Source organism: Gambusia affinis, linkage group LG15 (assembly GCF_019740435.1).
Source record: "Gambusia affinis linkage group LG15, SWU_Gaff_1.0, whole genome shotgun sequence".
Taxonomy (NCBI): domain Eukaryota; kingdom Metazoa; phylum Chordata; class Actinopteri; order Cyprinodontiformes; family Poeciliidae; genus Gambusia; species Gambusia affinis.
In genome coordinates, this window is record NC_057882.1 from 24,540,422 (window position 1) to 24,558,610 (window position 18,189).

Below are 18,189 nucleotides of genomic sequence, written 5' to 3' on the forward strand. Positions count from 1 at the left end.
TTCAGGTCAAGTCTGATTGTTGTGGCTAGTCTTCCATCATAAAAAAGTTCAAAAAACAAAAATGCCAGAACAGTTTCTCAGGAGGAGGTTTTCAACTCACTCAAAATAAAAGGCACTTGTGGAGAGTTTTCTGGTTTCAAAGGAGTATTTCCTTTACTTCTAAAAATGAGTTGACTTCCTACAAAAATGTAAAAATAAACGTTAATTTTATGGTAGAAAAACTGTTTCACTCCTCATTTCTTCATCAAACAATCAGATCAACAGCTGCTTTTGCACAGCAGGAGGCTGACTGACAAGGAGGAGGGACTAAAATAAATAACAATAGATCTACCAAGAGCATAACCTTAGATCAGTAACATTAATAAGTTAGCAAATAATAAATTAATTTAATTCTAATAGGCTCCAAAACTGATACATACTTGGTGTTAATAATTCCTCAAGCAGACAAATGGTTTCATATTCATGCTTTTACTTTGAAATGGGTTTTCTATTTCAAAAGCTTTTTGTGCAGTCTCATGCTTCTGACAAACATATATTTGTAAATGTTTTAAAACTAGCTGTCTTTTATTTTCATTTTACAAATATGAACTACTTTGTGTTGATATTTCAAATTAAAATCCTGTTACTAGGTTATAGTATTGTAAGAACTGTGGTAAACCTGGAGACGTTATTTGATGCCAGTACAGTGATTTGTAAAAAAATATTTTAGACTGTTAGGTTATGGTGAAAGAAAAATGCATCCATAAATCACTGATACATTTAAAATAGATTTCGCTGAATAAGTCCCTCCATCAAAAGTCAGAAAACAGGTTAATTCCACATTCTGTCCTTCACTTCCAATGTAAAACAGGCACAAGGTGATTTAAGCTGAATAAATTGCCACTCTGTTGTCTGGTATTAAATATAGCCACGGATTTCAATAAGCTTGAAACCTTTCTTGATTTAAGTATGCTTGACTGGGAAATGGAAAACACATAAATGTAGTTCAATGATGGGAAAACAGCCACTTTTAATTATATTATGTAACTGGCATTACATAATATAACAGACAAATCCAACAAACAAATTAAAAGCCTATCTCTCAAAATGGAAACCAATTTTGTTGGTGACAAAGCTGCTTTTATCTTAATAAAAGTCTACCAAACGTACTCAGATGTGTAAGAACAGGAGGTGTTATTGGTTTGTCTAATGTCTCTGAGGGCTGAATTAGAAAAGTATAAGTTTAGGAATAATTTAAGAAAATGTGTGTAGGCTCAATGTCTTTTGACCAAAGAAGAGCAAAACAGCAAAACAGTTTAGAAAACTGTAAAAGCTAGAGAAATAGAAGATAATGAACGTTGAGATGTTGCAAGATTTATGACTACAGTGTGATAGAGAAGACTGATATGGAGACAAGAAAGTTGGAGACATATTGTAGGCAAGAAATATTGTCAAAAGGAAACTCAGCCAAAAGCACTGGATATGGACAATGATGAAGTCTTTGTCCCTTTATAGACGTCTTCTGTTCTGGTTTTTGTTTGTGTTGTGGAAAAAAAGATATTTGCCAAGCACTGTCAGGTAAAAAACATTCAGTCAGGGGTCATGATGTGTGTTTGTTTAAGTGGACCCATGTACAGACAGGCTGAGGCTGTGAGTTAATTTGAAGATTTGATGAAAATATAAGGAAGAAAAACTTACAAAAGAAACTCATGGGAGTGAGTAGTTGGTACAGGAAGCCAGAGGAGAACAAAAAACTTCAGGACCAAACAAAAGCACAAGGAGAATGACCGGGAAACCGGATCTAACACGGTCCAATTGGGTTTGACAAGATGAACCAGCAAGGAGAGTGAGGAGGAGAAAGGTTTAAATACTGTGAGAGTGAATGCTGGAACAAAAGACAAGTTGCAGGTGTGAGAGGAGAGCAGATAGCAGGCTGAGGAGATAGGGAGGAAAAGAAAATGGTGAGGGATCGTAAACACAGGGGCCTAGGAAATAAATCGAATACCGAAAAATAACTAAACCTAAGAAACATAACTAAAGTAGAGACAGGAAATAAACTAGATTCACTAAGAAGAACTGGACTAAAGCAAAACAGAAATAAGACTGTAAGGAAGGTGATAATTTAGAGAAAAAGAAAGCATAATATAATCATTAGACTATGCATTATTATCTTTAATAAATATACAAATAGGTCCATATTTTAAAAAACTTTAATGAAAATACAAGTCAATAAAAATGAAAATAGAAATCACAAGATGCCAGCAGTTCCACATTCTAACTTTAAACCCGACTGAGCTTCGTGCAGTATCCATTGGTAACAAGATGATGTTATTTATAGAATTGCGTAATCTTCATATAAAGCTGTACATCAGGTTATGCAAAAGGTGGAGTCATAAACACCAACAAATAACAGGCTTGCACTACTCCATCTTAGCATCCTAAGCAACATCCTCATTCCATTATTTTACGCTGCTTTGAGTTTCTGCATACTGCTTTGCCTTGTACAGCCTCCACAAGTGAGTAAAAATAGACACTTTCACCACACACATCCTGAACTTGGTACAAGCATGTTGGCTTGTGTGTACATTAAACAATGTTGTCTGTAAATGTCTGGGTCATCAGTCAGACCATCAGTTATATAATGTCCTTGTATTTATCAGAAGCAGACACTTCAAGAACATCACCAGAAGAAGAGAAGTCAGGAAGTACCAGCTTCTCCTCCCACTTTTTTAAATTTATTTATTATTAAGTAACATTTTTGTGCATTGTACATAATGTCATACTCCTGACCATATTGTGAGCAGGTCCTCAATAATTTTTGAAGACCAGCAAAAATAATCAGATCATCAGAATACAGGAGGTGGTCAATTATGATCCCACCAACATCACACCCTGACCCACAGTTTTGTACCCACTAACATCATCCATGTATACTTTACAAAAGAGGAGACAGAATGCTTCCCTATCTAACCCCCGTTTGTTATTTTAAAGGGAGCTGACATACTGTGTAAACAAGCAAGATGGAAGAAAGGGAAGCACACATCTAAAAATAAACTGAGAAAAGATAAAACTTAGAAATGAGCAGAGCTGCTAAAACAGGCTGCCTGTTCCTGTGGCTCTGGAAGCAGAAAATAAAGATATTTATTTAACTTGCTCTCAAATGATCTAATGTTGTCAATACAGCATTAAGATGGAAAGACATCCATGTGGTCCTCACAATGAAGCTACAACTAACAGAGTTAGTTCATGATGTTCTGATCAATTAACCGCCTGTAATCACCAAACATCACTGGTTAATCATCAACCACATCCTTTCACAGTAAAAATGTGCAGCAACTGCAGACTGTTGTTCAGGTTCTGGCTTCTTTTCACTGTTTATTACCTGAAATAAAAAAGACTCGAATCACAGACAAGGAGTGCAAGTCTTCAGGGCACAAGTCTACATCAAGTTGTAAGTTTTTTTTTATCTTTGCAACTTCACTGTCAGAGTTCAAGCCAGAACTTGAAAATTAAATTGCCACCTCTGTATTTATATAGGAAATGCTTAAAATATGTAGACAAAAACAGCTACTGTGCAGGCTTATGCAATTTTGGAGGACAAGATGTAGAGCAATTAGATATTCTGCACACTTGCATTTTTGTTACTTTCTTCAATTAGTTGTACAAGTTAAGAGTGAGATTAATCACAGATTCTTGCTGCTGGCCGAGCAATCCATGGAGTCTTCTACAATGTAATCGGAAAAGAGACAGGAGGAAATCGGTGGAAGTGAGCTGCTGAAAAAAAGAGACAGAAGAATGAGCAAGCAAGGAGAGGACTAATAGAAATCTTGGGAGATGTGAGTTACTGATATGGTTGCTGCTTAGAATTTATGTCCTGAAAAAAAGACGTGACTCAATAAACCTTGGCTGTGAGTGAGAAAAGAGTGAATTAATTTTAAATCTTATTGATCTGAAGAGTCTAATTCACTAATTTGGACACTTTAAATTCTTAATATAGTTGAATAAAAGAAAAATGTACCCACCTCTAACCTTTGACTCCAAACATTCCCTTAAAGCTTGTTGTAATCATACAGCTGTAAGGACCTGCTCCAGGCCTCCTCCTAAGTTTTCGATGGTTTTTTTATTTACTGTATTATATTGCCACATACTGAGCTCATATAATTGTAATAACACGTTTAGTTGCATATGTGGATACAGACCATTCCAGAAATTACTCTGTGCCATTAGGATAGTTGAAAAATAGAAACTAAAGAACATTTTTTAGAATGCCCTTTTTATTTTTCATCTTTAATGTGATTTAGCTTGGCATATTTTATATAAGATTTTGCACCTCAGATATATCATATAGGTTGTGTAAACTGTTGCAAACTTTAAAACGTCACATTAATTAGTAGCATATTCATGAGAGCATGTTCTGTACCCATATAATGTTTTTACAGAATGCAGGGTTGTTGTAACCTAATTTAATGCTGTAGAGAAAAAAAACAATCATTTATTATGTATTTTTTTTCAATTTTAAGATACATAGATATAAAGATAGTGCACTTGTCCTCATGTTTTGGCTAAAGAGAGGTTAGGCTCCAGTTTCTCAGTGTTCCTGCAGAGGTGATTACTGTTTGACGAATGAATGGATCGACCTTTTTATTGAAACTAGGACAGGGATCTCCAAAGTCAGTCCTCCAGGTCCAGCATCCTGCATGTTTTAGTTCTTTCTTAGTTCAACACACCCGGATCAAATGATGGCTTGTTAGCAGGCCTCTGCAGAACAATGACATGCTGAAGAGGAACTACAACATGCAGGAGAACTGGCCCCTGAGAACGGACTTTGGAGACCCCTGAACCAGGAGATAAAGAAAACCACTTCTTAGCTGTGTATCTGTCAAAAGTTATTCAACCAATGTTTTGGTGTCTCTAATCTCAGATCAGAAAGAAAATGTTTATATGCATGTGAAGCATTAAAGGTTGAAATACAATTTTCATGACACACCCTCTTCCCCAATGTCTGTCCTCTCCCCTGTTCTATCCCTTTTAACACACACACACACACACACGCCCGCCCACACACACCCACACACACACACACGCCCGCAATAAGGATATGAAAACCTGGTACACACACACACACACAGATGGGAGATCTTACAAAGAAAAAATCCACTGACAGAGGTTAAAGAGGAGAAGAACTAAAAGACTGTTAAAGGCAACTCTCTCTTTGCTTCTGCCAGGCAGAGGCAGCTGTATTACATAACACTCGGAGGGTTTGGTAGCTCACATGCTTTTAAGGAAGAAGCACACGTTCCAGTGCACCTGAATTCTCACGCAAGGTTGATGAAGACAGGAATCAGGCGAAGGCTCAGGAGCCAAAGCAGCAAAAGCAGAAGCTGAACAATTACCAAGAAAATAAAAACTCTATGTTGTGCAAAATGGCTTATTTTTCTTATTTATACAATCATTTAGAATGTCTTTAACACATTATACTCCATTTAACAGTGTTGTGAATTGTGTCAAAAGTAATTTCTTTATCTTAAAACTACTAAAGTATAAATTTTGATAATTACACTATTGAACTATAAGCAGACTGCAGTGGCTCCAGATATGTGACTGTTGAACTTACTCAGATGGGCTGACAAAACTCTCTCTTGAATGGTGGGATGTCCCATCCACAAGTCTGAAGTCAGAGAACTGATGGGTGAGTTGTCTTTGGTTGCTCTGCACAGGTCGTTGCAGCTGTGAGGCTGACACCATCTGGGCCTGCAGCCTGGTTCCGGTTCAGTCTGGCATTAACTTACTTGTTCTCAATGAATCCCTGACTCCCTTTCTGAAAGGTCTTTTTCCCCTTTTTAGCAGTTCAGGTCACTGGGGAACCATCTCACTTTTCTGGTGGTTATACTGTTGTCCACAAAGAACAACAGTATAACAGTATAGGATTTACAGGGCCAATCACTCACTGAGTTAATATGTTAATGTCATTAATAAGCTTCTTGGAAAACAGTCCTGCTTTGTTTTACAGGTATTGCGTTCTCAGTTTTTCTGTCTTGTTCAAATGGCAGATCAAATTTTGCCTCATGTAAAGGGCAGAAGAATTGATGATAAATTTCTAATCTCCATCAATTGTATTACTTAATGTTTCACTTGATTTATTCACTGTTGAAATGTTCATCTAAGCCACATGTGTCAAACTCAAGGCCCAGGGGCCAAATCTGGCCCACCGTAGCTTTTTATGTGGCCCTCTAGACTCCAAGTTACATCAATACGTCTCTCCAATCTTTCACAAATCTGCTAAATTGACACAAAATTATCAAATCTTTAAATTTTTTTTGGATTTCACTGCAATTTTTTCTCAAAATTAGTCAAAAGAAATTTAGATGAAGTTTTAGTGTAAAGCTGCTTCAGCTTTACTTGATATCAAGTTATAGTAGGTGATTGATACAGCGATAAACAAAAAGTCACGTTTAACACCATACATTAGTGCAAATATCATAAAAAGTCCTTGTAAATATTTCTAAATTAGCACCACAAAGTCTGTGAATTTGCAAAAAAACACAAAAAGAATCACAAAATTCTGGAGAGACTGATCAGTGTGAAAAGAGGCTCAATATTATTTAGTTTTAATACTTTAACAGTTTAATGGTTTTATCAATACATTCTGGCACAACTGGCCCTTTAAGAGCATTCAGATTTTTAACACGGCCCAAAATGAAAATGAGTTCGACAACCTTAATCTAAGCTGTCCAGTAAAACCAAGAAAGCTGTTTAATTTTATCTATCATTACAGAACACAAGTGTAGACATATTTAAACTACATATTGTGAAGAGTTCTTTAAAACTGATATACTTGAGTGTATTGTTTAATATTTCTTTAATGTTTTCCAAGACCTAACTACTCATGTATTTATGTCAAAGTCACATTATCTCCATGAAACAGAGACTTCCAGAAAAAATTAAATGTGAAGCTTTTTTTAAATATTCACTCAAAAATTATATTTTATATATTTTTAAGAAAATAATTATTTCCACAAATTTTGTTACCGCTTAGATTGGCAACAAATCTCAGTGGTAACAAAAGTTTGTTACCACTCTTTGGTAACAAAATGATTATTTTCATTTATTTTTTTTCTGTTAAATTGCTTGTCTGGTAAAGTGTAAGAAAAACATTTAATATAACAGTTTTCAGCTTAACACTTAAAAAATTAACATGTGTAATTTCATCTTAATAAATATTTTCACATCTGTCTGGTGAGCCACAGAAGCAGACAAACCAGTCATTTGTTTTCTTTTTATTTAAAGACTAATGCAGAGAATCAGGATTTACAGGGCCATATCATAACCAAAAGAAACAAAAAGAGAACATTTACAGAAGGTTACCAAATCATCTACATCAATCACAACCCTCTATCAGTATCACTGAACTACCAGCATATGTACTGCATGTGGATATGTGAGCTTGTGTGCATTTTGTGTTTATAATGTCCATACAGATTCAATCTTGTTCTGTTTTCATTCACCCTAATCGACCTTTTGTGCTTTAGAAAATTACTACATTTGAAGTTCTTTTCAGTGAAAATTAGAATATATTATGTTTGATAAAAATACAAGAAAAAATATTCCAGTAGGATTCTAGGAATAACCAAAAGACTCATTATTGGAAAGCATGTTTGTAACGATGAAAACCGCCATGGACCCGTAAATATGTGATATTTACATCATGAAATGAGTGAAGGTAATAGGAAGCTCATGACTGTACTGTGTCTTATGTTTCACATTCTGAAATGTAACAAAACCAGACCTGGCAAAAAAAAAGACAATAATATATAGTCAGACATGGTATTTAATCTTTGTTTTTTCCCCTTTTTGAATACTATGCTTCTGGTGGGAAACGTTCAAGCTGTAGAAAATTCACATTTATTCTCTCATTTTAACATGTAAGGTCAAAAACTATGTTGGATTTAAAAGTATTTTTGATTTAGGAAATTAAGTAAATAACATAAGTACTGTTTTATTAAACAAGAAAGGAAAAGAAAACATGTTTGCCTCCCTTCATTTCTGTACAAAAAAGAAATCATTCTAGAACTTGAAGACAAATTTGGAAACAAAGAAATCTTGTTACAGTTTTGCTCCTGACTTTTTCGGCTCAATCCTTTTATTGCACAACTCTGGAGAAAAAGTGCAACTGGCCATAAAAGCCATGTTGCTCTCAACCAAAGACAAACCTGAAGCACAAACAAAAGAGATAATCCACTGTGTTCTTCAATGTCACCCTGTATGGCCATTGTCGGAAGGAAAAAAAAAGCTAATAGCTGGTATAAAAGCTAAGCTATTTTCTTTTCATTATAATTTGTAAATCTAAAGCTTAATGGTTATGGAGAAAAAGGTCAATGAAGCAGTTCAAAGTTGTCCTTGCATAGCACGAAGCCAACTACATAAATGTAATGTTATTGTTCTTTTTAAATGTGCAAAATGCATAACAATAAATTGTTAATACAAACAATATTCATCATCTTCTCTTCTAATATCTTCAATAATATAATCAAATGCTGTATGTTTATGTATTTTACATATGTATATCTATATATATATATATATATATTTCTTCATGATAATAAACATAAATACATTTTTTTTTAAATTCTAACGTCTTTGTACAGCTCTGTATCCTGAACCTTACATCCCTTGACCCTCTGCATGTCGGTAAAGTGGCCGTGAACAGTGGACTGCCTGCATATGCTTGCTAAAGTGTTCCATTCAGGGATAAATTTAGTAGTGATCATAACTGTGATGCAAATATAATAGAGAAAGCACTAATCTCAGATTCCTTCTGGCAGCAATGGGATCTTTTATCAGCACAACACAAAAATGTAATCCCCTGCAAAGTGTTCACACACCTTAAACCTTTCCACAGTTTGTCACATAGCCACCACACACTTTAATGTATTTCAATAAGACTTCATGGGATAGATGAACACAAGTGTCACATTTTTGAAGCAGAATTTTAAACCGTTGTTTCTTACCAAGAAATATTTTGTGATATGCAAAAGCATTCAACTCCCTTTACTCTGATTACCCTAAATGATAATCCAGTGCAGCCAATTTCTTTTAGGAGCCATCTAATGAGCAAACAGATTTCACCTGTGTATTTTAATGTCATCACAAACCAAACTGTTTTTGAAGGCCTTGGAGGTTTGGCCTCAGAATATTAGTGAACACAACAAGTGGGTCTGGGATAAGGTTGGAGTAAAATCTAAAATCTATATCTATCGTAGTTAAACATGGTTATGGCAGTTACTTCTTTACATATTCCCATTGTGATGTGAGGATCTATTCCTCCTGAAAAATGTGGGAAGATGGTCAGAGTAGTTGAAAAAATAAAATGCAGTAGAGGAAGTGAAGCTAATTGAATGCAAAAGTACTCAAGAGTTGGCTGGATGCTCCAAGTATCTGTGGCAAGACTGCAAATTGCTTTTCATAGACACTCATAATCCATTCTGAATAATCTTGAACTATTTTGCAAAAGGGAGTTGAAAAGAAATTGTCTCTATATGCAGATCTACTAGAGACATGCTAAAACATTTAACAAAATATTAATTTTGGGGAGGTTGAATACAAATACATGTCAGACTTTAAATAAAATCATGTCACTTTTCTTTTATTTGAAAATTATGCACTACATTGTGCTGGTCTATCATGTAAAGTCTCGAGGAATGCCTTAAAGTTTGCTAGCATGAGAAAATGTAAAAATGTTCAAGGGGTATGGATGTTTTGCACGAGATAACCCTCCACTGTTCTTATGAGTGTGTGGCTTAATTCAATTCAATGTAAAATACATTCAGCACAGCACACTGAGAATCCACAAAGCAGCGCTGTGGTACTCTATATTTTGTCAAAGAAGGTCAGAATTGAAGCCAAAGGCTTCACAAAGCAAGATGGTTACATAAAGCCTGGTATTTTTACCCACATATCCAAAGTATTTAATAAATGTCCATGCCCAGCACAAATGAAACTACAAGTACAGATGGGTCAGTGTAAAGCTACAATGGATATCACCCCCAGACTGAGTGTCAGGTTCAGGTCCTAAGAAAAGCCCTTACTAATATTGCTACATCAACATAATTAAAAATTGGACTGTTTAGAAACCCTTACATGTCACGTCAGAGGAGAAGCATTTCCTAAAAGCCTGTCTTTTTTAATTTAAAAGAAGAAAAAGAAGCAAGCAATGTCAAAACTCAAACGAAAACATTCTTTCCACGTTGTTTCCATGTTGTTTGGAAGAGGGATTGACATCATGCTACAAAAATATATTCATCTTCAGCACTATCGTTGAACTACAAGACAAGTCCTCTTTGCGAAACACAGCGCCGGCTAACCTAAGATTACAGTGCCACTTCAATTCATTGTCTTTTTCCCCCTTTTGTCTCTTTCGTTTTCTGTCCCTGTCTCTCGCTGTTGCTCACCAAACAAGCAGCAACAAAATGACTCCAAACGGGGCATGTGATACTGAAAGGCAGTGTAGCTGGTACTTTCTGAGTATTATATCTCAATTTTCTTTCCAGTGAATCTGGAAACTGTAGTAAACGTGGTCAGCGTGGGGATTCAGTGGGATGGAAAATAAAGATGTGCCGCCCATCTACAAATCCATCACAGCTTGAATTCTGGAAATGATAAAGGCACTTCTCCTCCATCTCAATGTGCCCCACCACATGCTAACAAAACCTTTCTACAAATGCTGTGTTTAGAGGCCCCAGCCTAAAGACCCCAACTAAAACAAAAAGTAAACAAAAATGTTAAATAAACTAGATGTCATGTTTAATTCTGAGAATTTGCAGTGGTTCTAGATTGTTGCCTACAACTTGCCATCATTAGAAAGGATTTTATTGATGCTTTCGGTGTGGTCGCAAACATCCAGCTAAATAGTGTTTAAACTCAGTTAAAGCGATTTAGCATGAAATGTAGATTAGGTGAGAAACAGTCACTCAAAAATGAATGAACTCAGTTTATGCTCCATAAACTAATAATTAGAATCAGAATGAGAAACCAAATGAAAAAGTTTACCTTTCCGTAGATTCAGTTAAAACCCCGTTAGTTACACTTTGCAAAGCTTAATCATAATAAAGACATCTCTAACACTTGATAGTATTTACAATGCAGTGAAATTAAATCCATATATCTTCAGTTCTGAGCACAGATGATTTAAATTTAGTATGTTTTGTCCTCTAAATAAACTGTGTCCACTGAGACATGTTTTATTGCTATTGCAGAAACAATAAAATATTTTTTTTTCCAAGAATGACACAATCTAATAAACATTCTACCTAGAATGGAAGATATATTTGAAAAAGAATGAGCGTTACACTGGTGACATCAAATAACCCAAGCCATCAGTCAACACATGTCTAATTTTTGAATAAATGAATAGAAATCATCAAATTTCCTGCCCATGCATATTCACAGGTGCCTCTTTACTGTCTGTAATTCCATGTTTTAAAATAGGTTAAAGAAAACAAAGAAACAAAAAAGGGAGATACAAGAAAACAAACAAAAACACTGCCCCAGAAAAACTAGAGCTATGAAGTGGTAGAATAGCATTCTCTTGGCTAGATATTTTTAGTAGCATTTTGTAGTAGCATCCTCTTAGACCTGAACGATACCCTTTCAAAACTCTGAATTTATCTTTTTTTTTTTTTTTCTATATTGTGTTTCTTTTGAAATCTTCAAAATTTAGGTAAACACAGAAGCAATGCAACAACTGGGTATTCAAACCAGAGTGGACGCAATGTTTATCTCAAAATAACCACTTTTTTGTAAAAGGATTAAGAAAAAAAATAAATCAAAGAGACAAAAAGATGAATTAGGTGTGATTGACCCCCTGCAATTTGGGCTTCTTATTCAAGTAGGTTGCCCAGTAGACCAAGTTAAAGGTTCCAAAGAGCAGGGGGAAGGCTATTCTGGCAATCCGGTCTATCTTGCTCACACTGTTAAAGGTCTTCTTGGCCTCAGGGGGTTTGGGTTTCGGCTCCTCTTTGGGCTCATCTGGGGGTGGAGGAGCGCTTTTGGCGATTGTGGCCAATCCCGGGTTCCTGGCAGGGTTGGGTGCGAAGGGTGTAGCAGTGGTAGGCGGGTAGGCCGTTGTGTTGTTTTTCTTCAAGAGAGACTCCTTCTTCTTTTTTTGCTGATTGCGGTTTTTAGAGAAAGAATTGGGGGGAAGCAAAAACATCAAAACTTCAATTTACAAACAAATTACATGTTTTAGATAGACTTTTTCACTTGGTAAGCAAGGGCAGCTCAACAAATTCTGACACTCATTTTCATTATGTAAAGCATATTATATTTAGTTATTACACACAAATCTTTGTTTATAAGCCTAGTTATAATGACTTTCTTCTTAACGCTAATTAAAACATATTTAAGAAGATTATAGAAATATTGTTAACACAGAAACAAGAGGATATTAAAGTTTATTTTCAGAAGGTAATTTTAATTTGACAAATGAGCCTCATCAGAAAGAATATACCAGTTTACTGAGATCGACCTCTGATTTAGAGGGTGAAAAGTCTGAATAAATTCTGAAATAAACATTCAAAAAACTGTAAATAAATCAATTTAAATTAATGTTTATATATTGTGTGATGAGAATGTGTTTCCTTCTTTTACTGTGGTTTTTCTTTTTGTTTTGTTTTTCTCTTTTGTCACACAAACATGTTTCTGAATATCAAACTAATAGAATATCCCGGCCCACCCAAATATTAGTGGACCTGTAATAGGTAAGGCTGAACATTGTGTGTGAATACAACGCTGTGAAGTATTTAAACAAATACTGAAATAACCTTATGTCCTGCTTTAAGCATATAATAACTTCTAATTTGAAGTAATATCTTTTAAACAATTATAAGATGATAGAAATGTATTTATCTTTTGGTTTTGTTCTCTATGAAATAGCTGGAGGATACGCTGTTTGGTGCTGCTAACTACAGCATGCAGACAAGTAGAGCAGAAAACCCAGGATAAACACTAAACTATTAATGTTCATGTCATGTTTCTGCAACGGCATTTTCTATTAGATGATGTGCAGACTGTAACAAAATGTTCTCCGTCAGAACTAACTTGCAGAGCAATTATCAGAAATGATTAGATCTTCAAGGAACAGTTCTTAAAATGCTTGTGTGAAAGTTTTGAAGTTTTACTAACTAGACTGGGGAAGGAAATTTTCATCTGAACACAGAATATTTTTTATATTTAACATAGTTAATTCAGTCTAGGCTTCTTATCGACCTTTAAACCAAATGTCGACTCGATTTTATGTTTGTACAGTTGTTGTGTTTCCAGATATGGGCAATTTAAAATATATTTTTTAAACTGCATAAAGTAAAAGAGGGAAGGTTCAGCTGTCCCAATATTCTAATATTCTAATAATCTAATTCAATGAAATAAAAGTGAAAATCAGGAAAAAAAAAAAAAAAGTGTCATAGATATATGGAGTACAATTAATCCTACTTATGGTATAAATCATAAACTGCTACAAGGTAGAAAAGTCTTTTTCCAGCACTATTCAATATTCTAAATACAGTCATTTTGATCAAGGGTAACGACTTATGCAATAGTAGATTTGTTTTCATCTTTTATTGCAACATCATCCAGAGATAAAGTGAAAACAACACAAAATAATAATAATTAAAAAAATAACATTTGCTAATACAGAGAGACTTTAATATTGAATAAGTACCTTCTCAGGGACCACACTTTTTCCATCCCAAGCATAACCCCTCTTGGTGAAGTAGTTGACTGTGGCAAACTCAATGAGGGCAGAGAAGACAAAGGCGTAGCAGACGGCGATGAACCAGTCCATGGCTGTGGCATAGGCCACTTTAGGAAGAGAGTTCCTGGCGCTTATACTGAGAGTAGTCATGGTCAGGACAGTGGTCACTCCTGCAGGGAGATAAAAAGATGAGAATGCTAAATGTTATGTGGATTGTAAATGCATGAAGAGTGTCAGTTACAAACAGCATTTAAAAGGAAAGATGAAACAAAAAACTTGATCAAATATAAAATGAAGCCAAATATATAAGTAGCTGACAGAGCCTTGCCATTTTAGGCATTTTAGATTTTCAGACGGAGATAAAAACCAGACACAGCATTGAAGAGAGATGAGAATCAAGGAAAATTATGTAGAAAATAATGACCAGTCTAGATTAGAGCGTACAGGCCACCGTTCAGAGCCATGTGCATCAGGGAGGCTTGGCTATCATTAATCCAACCATCATAACATAACCTTTTTACACTCACAAAAGCATGAAGAAATAAACTTCAAGAACACAGTGTTGACTTGCTCCCTCATATATCCTACCTATTAGCAATTGCCATTATCAAAGGAAAGGATATTTAGAGTTGCCAACTTCAAATATCAATTTTCACAATGCAGTTAAAAAATGCAAACTTCCTCCTGGTTTAACAGACGTTTGTGACTCCCATCCAGCTCTAATCCTGAAATTAGTGTTTTGGAAAAATTGAAGCTCATTTCACTAGAAATGTATGTTTCTAATTTATACAAGAGAAAGTACATATGATTCATGACTAAACTCACTCAGTACCAGAGATGAAACACACTCACTCCCATCCCCTCCACCCAAAATTAAGATCATCAGACAAGATTTATCCTATTATGCAACTACAAAAAAAGTAAAAAAAAAAAAAAAAAATGCATTTTGAAATAAAATGGCTTGACACAAAGTGCAAATCTAGAAAATTATATTGCTCTACTAAATCAGCCACGCAAAGGTATGATGAGACATTATGAGGCAGTGGAGTAACTGGGTCAGACCGTATCAAATAGAGCAGTGCTCATTTTAGAACAGGCAACTGCAGATGTTTAGACCCCGAGTAAAATCAGTCCAAACAATCAGGAACAGCTGGCTTCAGATGTTATAAAAAATCCACACATGCTGTATGTGGATTATCTTAAAAAATGAGAAATGTGTTTTTCTCTCAAACGATTCTCTACTGCCAGCAAAGAATGATTTGTTTGAAACCCTCACCCCACCGCTAACAGCACACAGTTCTGATGTATGACCAGTTAGGTCTAGTATTATCAAATAAGTAGGTCAAATATATTTATTGAACAGATATTTTTACAGCTACCTTACTCAAGGCAGTTGTTCAGAAAATTATTTGCATCGTTTGAAGGAGAGCACAATAAGAAATAACAGGTTGCCTTGATAACAAAAGCAAGGAGAAATCTTCTTATAGGAACATTGTTGCTGTATTATGTGTATTAAAAGAACTTGATTACAGGACAGCACCGAGTACTGAGCTGTTATGTGCAATCCTGATTTCTTGAAAAAAGGAAAAATGTAGCCAAAATGTTGCTGCTTTCCAGCTCATTAAGCTCTAAACATCTAATGCTGGGCTTGATGCCGTTTTATCTAGGTTGCTGCTGCATTCCAGAATTTATTTATTTTTTTGTTAATATAAATTAGAAAATCCATAATGTGTATCAAGAACATCACATTAGGATGTACGATAATTAAAGCTTGGGGTAACGGTAGAAATAATTTTAAATATGGAAACAGTGTATCAAAATGTGCTGGCTGACTGTGGCTCTTACACACAGCGGCCATTTGAACAGCAGAAAATTCCCTTTTGGACAGATGCCAGAGAAGAGGAATGCTGCCTCTGTTTCAACCAAAAACAGCTTCACCTGCGTTGGAAATAGGATTTACAGGAATGCATGGAAGTAAATAATTTGAAGGAAACGTTTGCTCACAATTACCAGTAGACTGAGCCATAAAAATGTATTCACACATTTTAAAAATGTTCAATAATTGTCACACACTGGAGTGTAATCTATTGGGATTCCATGTGATAAACAAACACAAAGTAGCACATAACTGTGAAGTGGAAAAAAAGATACATCCTTAAAGTAAAAATCTACAAAATTTGAGTTACATTTGTAATCACCCTCACACCTCTAATTCAAATCCAAAGCAACCATGTGGAATAAACTCTAGTCATATGAAACCAAAATCAAACTACTGGGCCGACATAAAAAAAATGCATTGTGTGACTGAAGAATAATACTACGTCATCAACCATGAAAAAAAACATTAAACTTGGTTCTGGCAGCATAATGGTGTGGAGATCCATTTTGTCAGCTCTGACAGAAAAGCTGGTCTTAGTTCAAGGGAAGATGGATGAAGCTAAGTACAGAGTGATCCTGTATGAAAATGATTTGGAGGCAGTAAATGACTTGAGACTGAGTTGGACAATGATCTTAAACTACAGCTAGAGATTGAAGAGAATTGTTTAAATCGAAGCAATTTCTGTTAGCATTGTTCAGTGAACTAATTAAAACGATGGGCAAAATTTGTAGACCTTCAATGTGAAAAGCTGGTAGAGATATACCTCATAACGCTTACAGTCATAATTACTGCAAAAGGAATTAAACAAAGCTTTTACTCAAGATGCTAAGTACAAGTGCAAAACAAGGTTTTTTAAAATCTATAAATCTTGAAAAAGCTTTGTGTTTATTTATGTGCAATAAAAATTCCAATAGAACTAAGATTTGTTTGCAACGTGATAATGTAGAAAAAAAGAGTAAAGATTTTTGCAATAACAAGTATCACAAATTAATGTAACAGTTAATATTAAAACACAGATAATTTTGGATAGTAAGAATAAATGATGTTGCCATCATAGTTATTATGCAATGATTTTTGTTATTTGTAAGGGAATTATCTAAACTGGTAGATTTTATAAGGAGAGATTATTTGATATTTGCGTTCTTGTGCAAGTGCAGTAATTTTTCACTGCACATAGGTCCAAGTATTTCTCTCCTCTTCATCTATCCCGCCTACATACTTATGTGAAAGTAGGAAAGATGGTGCTGGAGGTTGTTTTTACTCTTTATTTTGCTAACTTACTTTTTCAAGTCCTCTCACATAACACATTGGCTTTTGTTCCTGTTTATTTGAACATTTTGTCTCTTAAACTAAACATTTGATAGAACATTTGGGTTTTACATGACTCTCAGCTGAATTTAAAGCCAAATACTAATGAAATGTACGTACTTGATTGAGTGAAGATAAAGATTGACTTTCTGAAACATCCTCTCTTTTCAACAGGACATCGTGTGTCTATATAAAAGCTGGGTGTGATAAATTAGCAGTGAGACCAGACTGCCAACATTTCAGCTTGTTTACCACTGAAACAGAAATTTAATTGGAGAACGATGAAGGCACCACCACTCCACTTGGTATTTATTATTGCTTTAAAAGTGTTGTCATTCTTACAGTAGTATCTCATATACTTTAGTGTGTTTGACAGGCTCTGTTGTCATGGAAACAAGTATCCTATTTTCTGCAATGTTTACCACAGATGGAGAGGAAAGGAAAAAGAGAAGATTATGGTTTAGCACTAAAAATAATATATTCATTAATTACATTAAATAATAAGGGGTTCCTGTTTAGACATAATGTGTTTGGGGGTTGTGAGAGCACAGTCTTCTGCAAACATGTGTAAAGGTGTGTGTGGGTGACTGACTAACACGTCCAAGGTGTGTTTTTGTTTATCTGGAGGGACTATGATTCCCTTCGTGTTGCTTAGAGATGGGTGTATATAAGAATCATTTAGAACATGAGCCAATCAATACATCAAAACACATCTCAAGAGCTGCTCTTAAATAACTATTTGACATGATGCAAGTAACACAGCGAGGCTTTTGAGGTTGATTTCAATGAAATCCAGTAATCTGGACCCATTTAATTGAGTCTTAATATAGCTGGATTCACAAGATTTTCTTCCATTAAAATGACATTTTCTTGATACACAATGCCTATGATTAATGTCAGTTAGCCAGGTTTTGGTATTCATTTACATGTTCACTTTAGAAAAGCACACATACATACACTGAAGTTAAAAAATCCAAGACATGGAGAAAAAATAGTGCAAAAAATTCCCATTTAAATACTGGAATGATGAATCTCAATGAAAGAAAAAATATTGTTAGGTTTGACTGGCAGCACTGTTCCAAAGAAGATAAAGGTTTATGTGACTGCTTGTGGATTATGTCACAAATAAATAACATTTTGATCCTCATTTGTTGACAAAATGAGGTGGAACCTTAAGAAATGCAGCTGACAGTAAGAATAATTAAACTAATGAACCATTGTTGCCAAACTGCCTGAAATATGAAAGCACTTTGAATTCATTAAAGTCACCTTGATC

At 35.0% G+C, this 18,189-nt stretch overlaps 1 protein-coding gene across 2 annotated transcripts in view; it reads right to left on the reverse strand.

Moving 5' to 3' along the window:
- Positions 1–7,241: 7,241 nt before the first annotated feature.
- Positions 7,242–18,189, reverse strand: part of gabra1 (gamma-aminobutyric acid type A receptor subunit alpha1) — a 30,966-nt gene continuing 20,018 nt past the window's right edge. For both annotated transcript variants that reach the window (XM_044141340.1, XM_044141339.1), the window contains exons 9-10: positions 13,694–13,896; positions 7,242–12,142 (exon numbers count right to left, since the gene is read on the reverse strand). In XM_044141340.1, the coding sequence (XP_043997275.1) occupies positions 11,822–12,142; positions 13,694–13,896 (524 nt within the window). In that variant the 3' untranslated portion in view covers positions 7,242–11,821. The remainder of the gene's footprint in view (positions 12,143–13,693; positions 13,897–18,189) is intronic.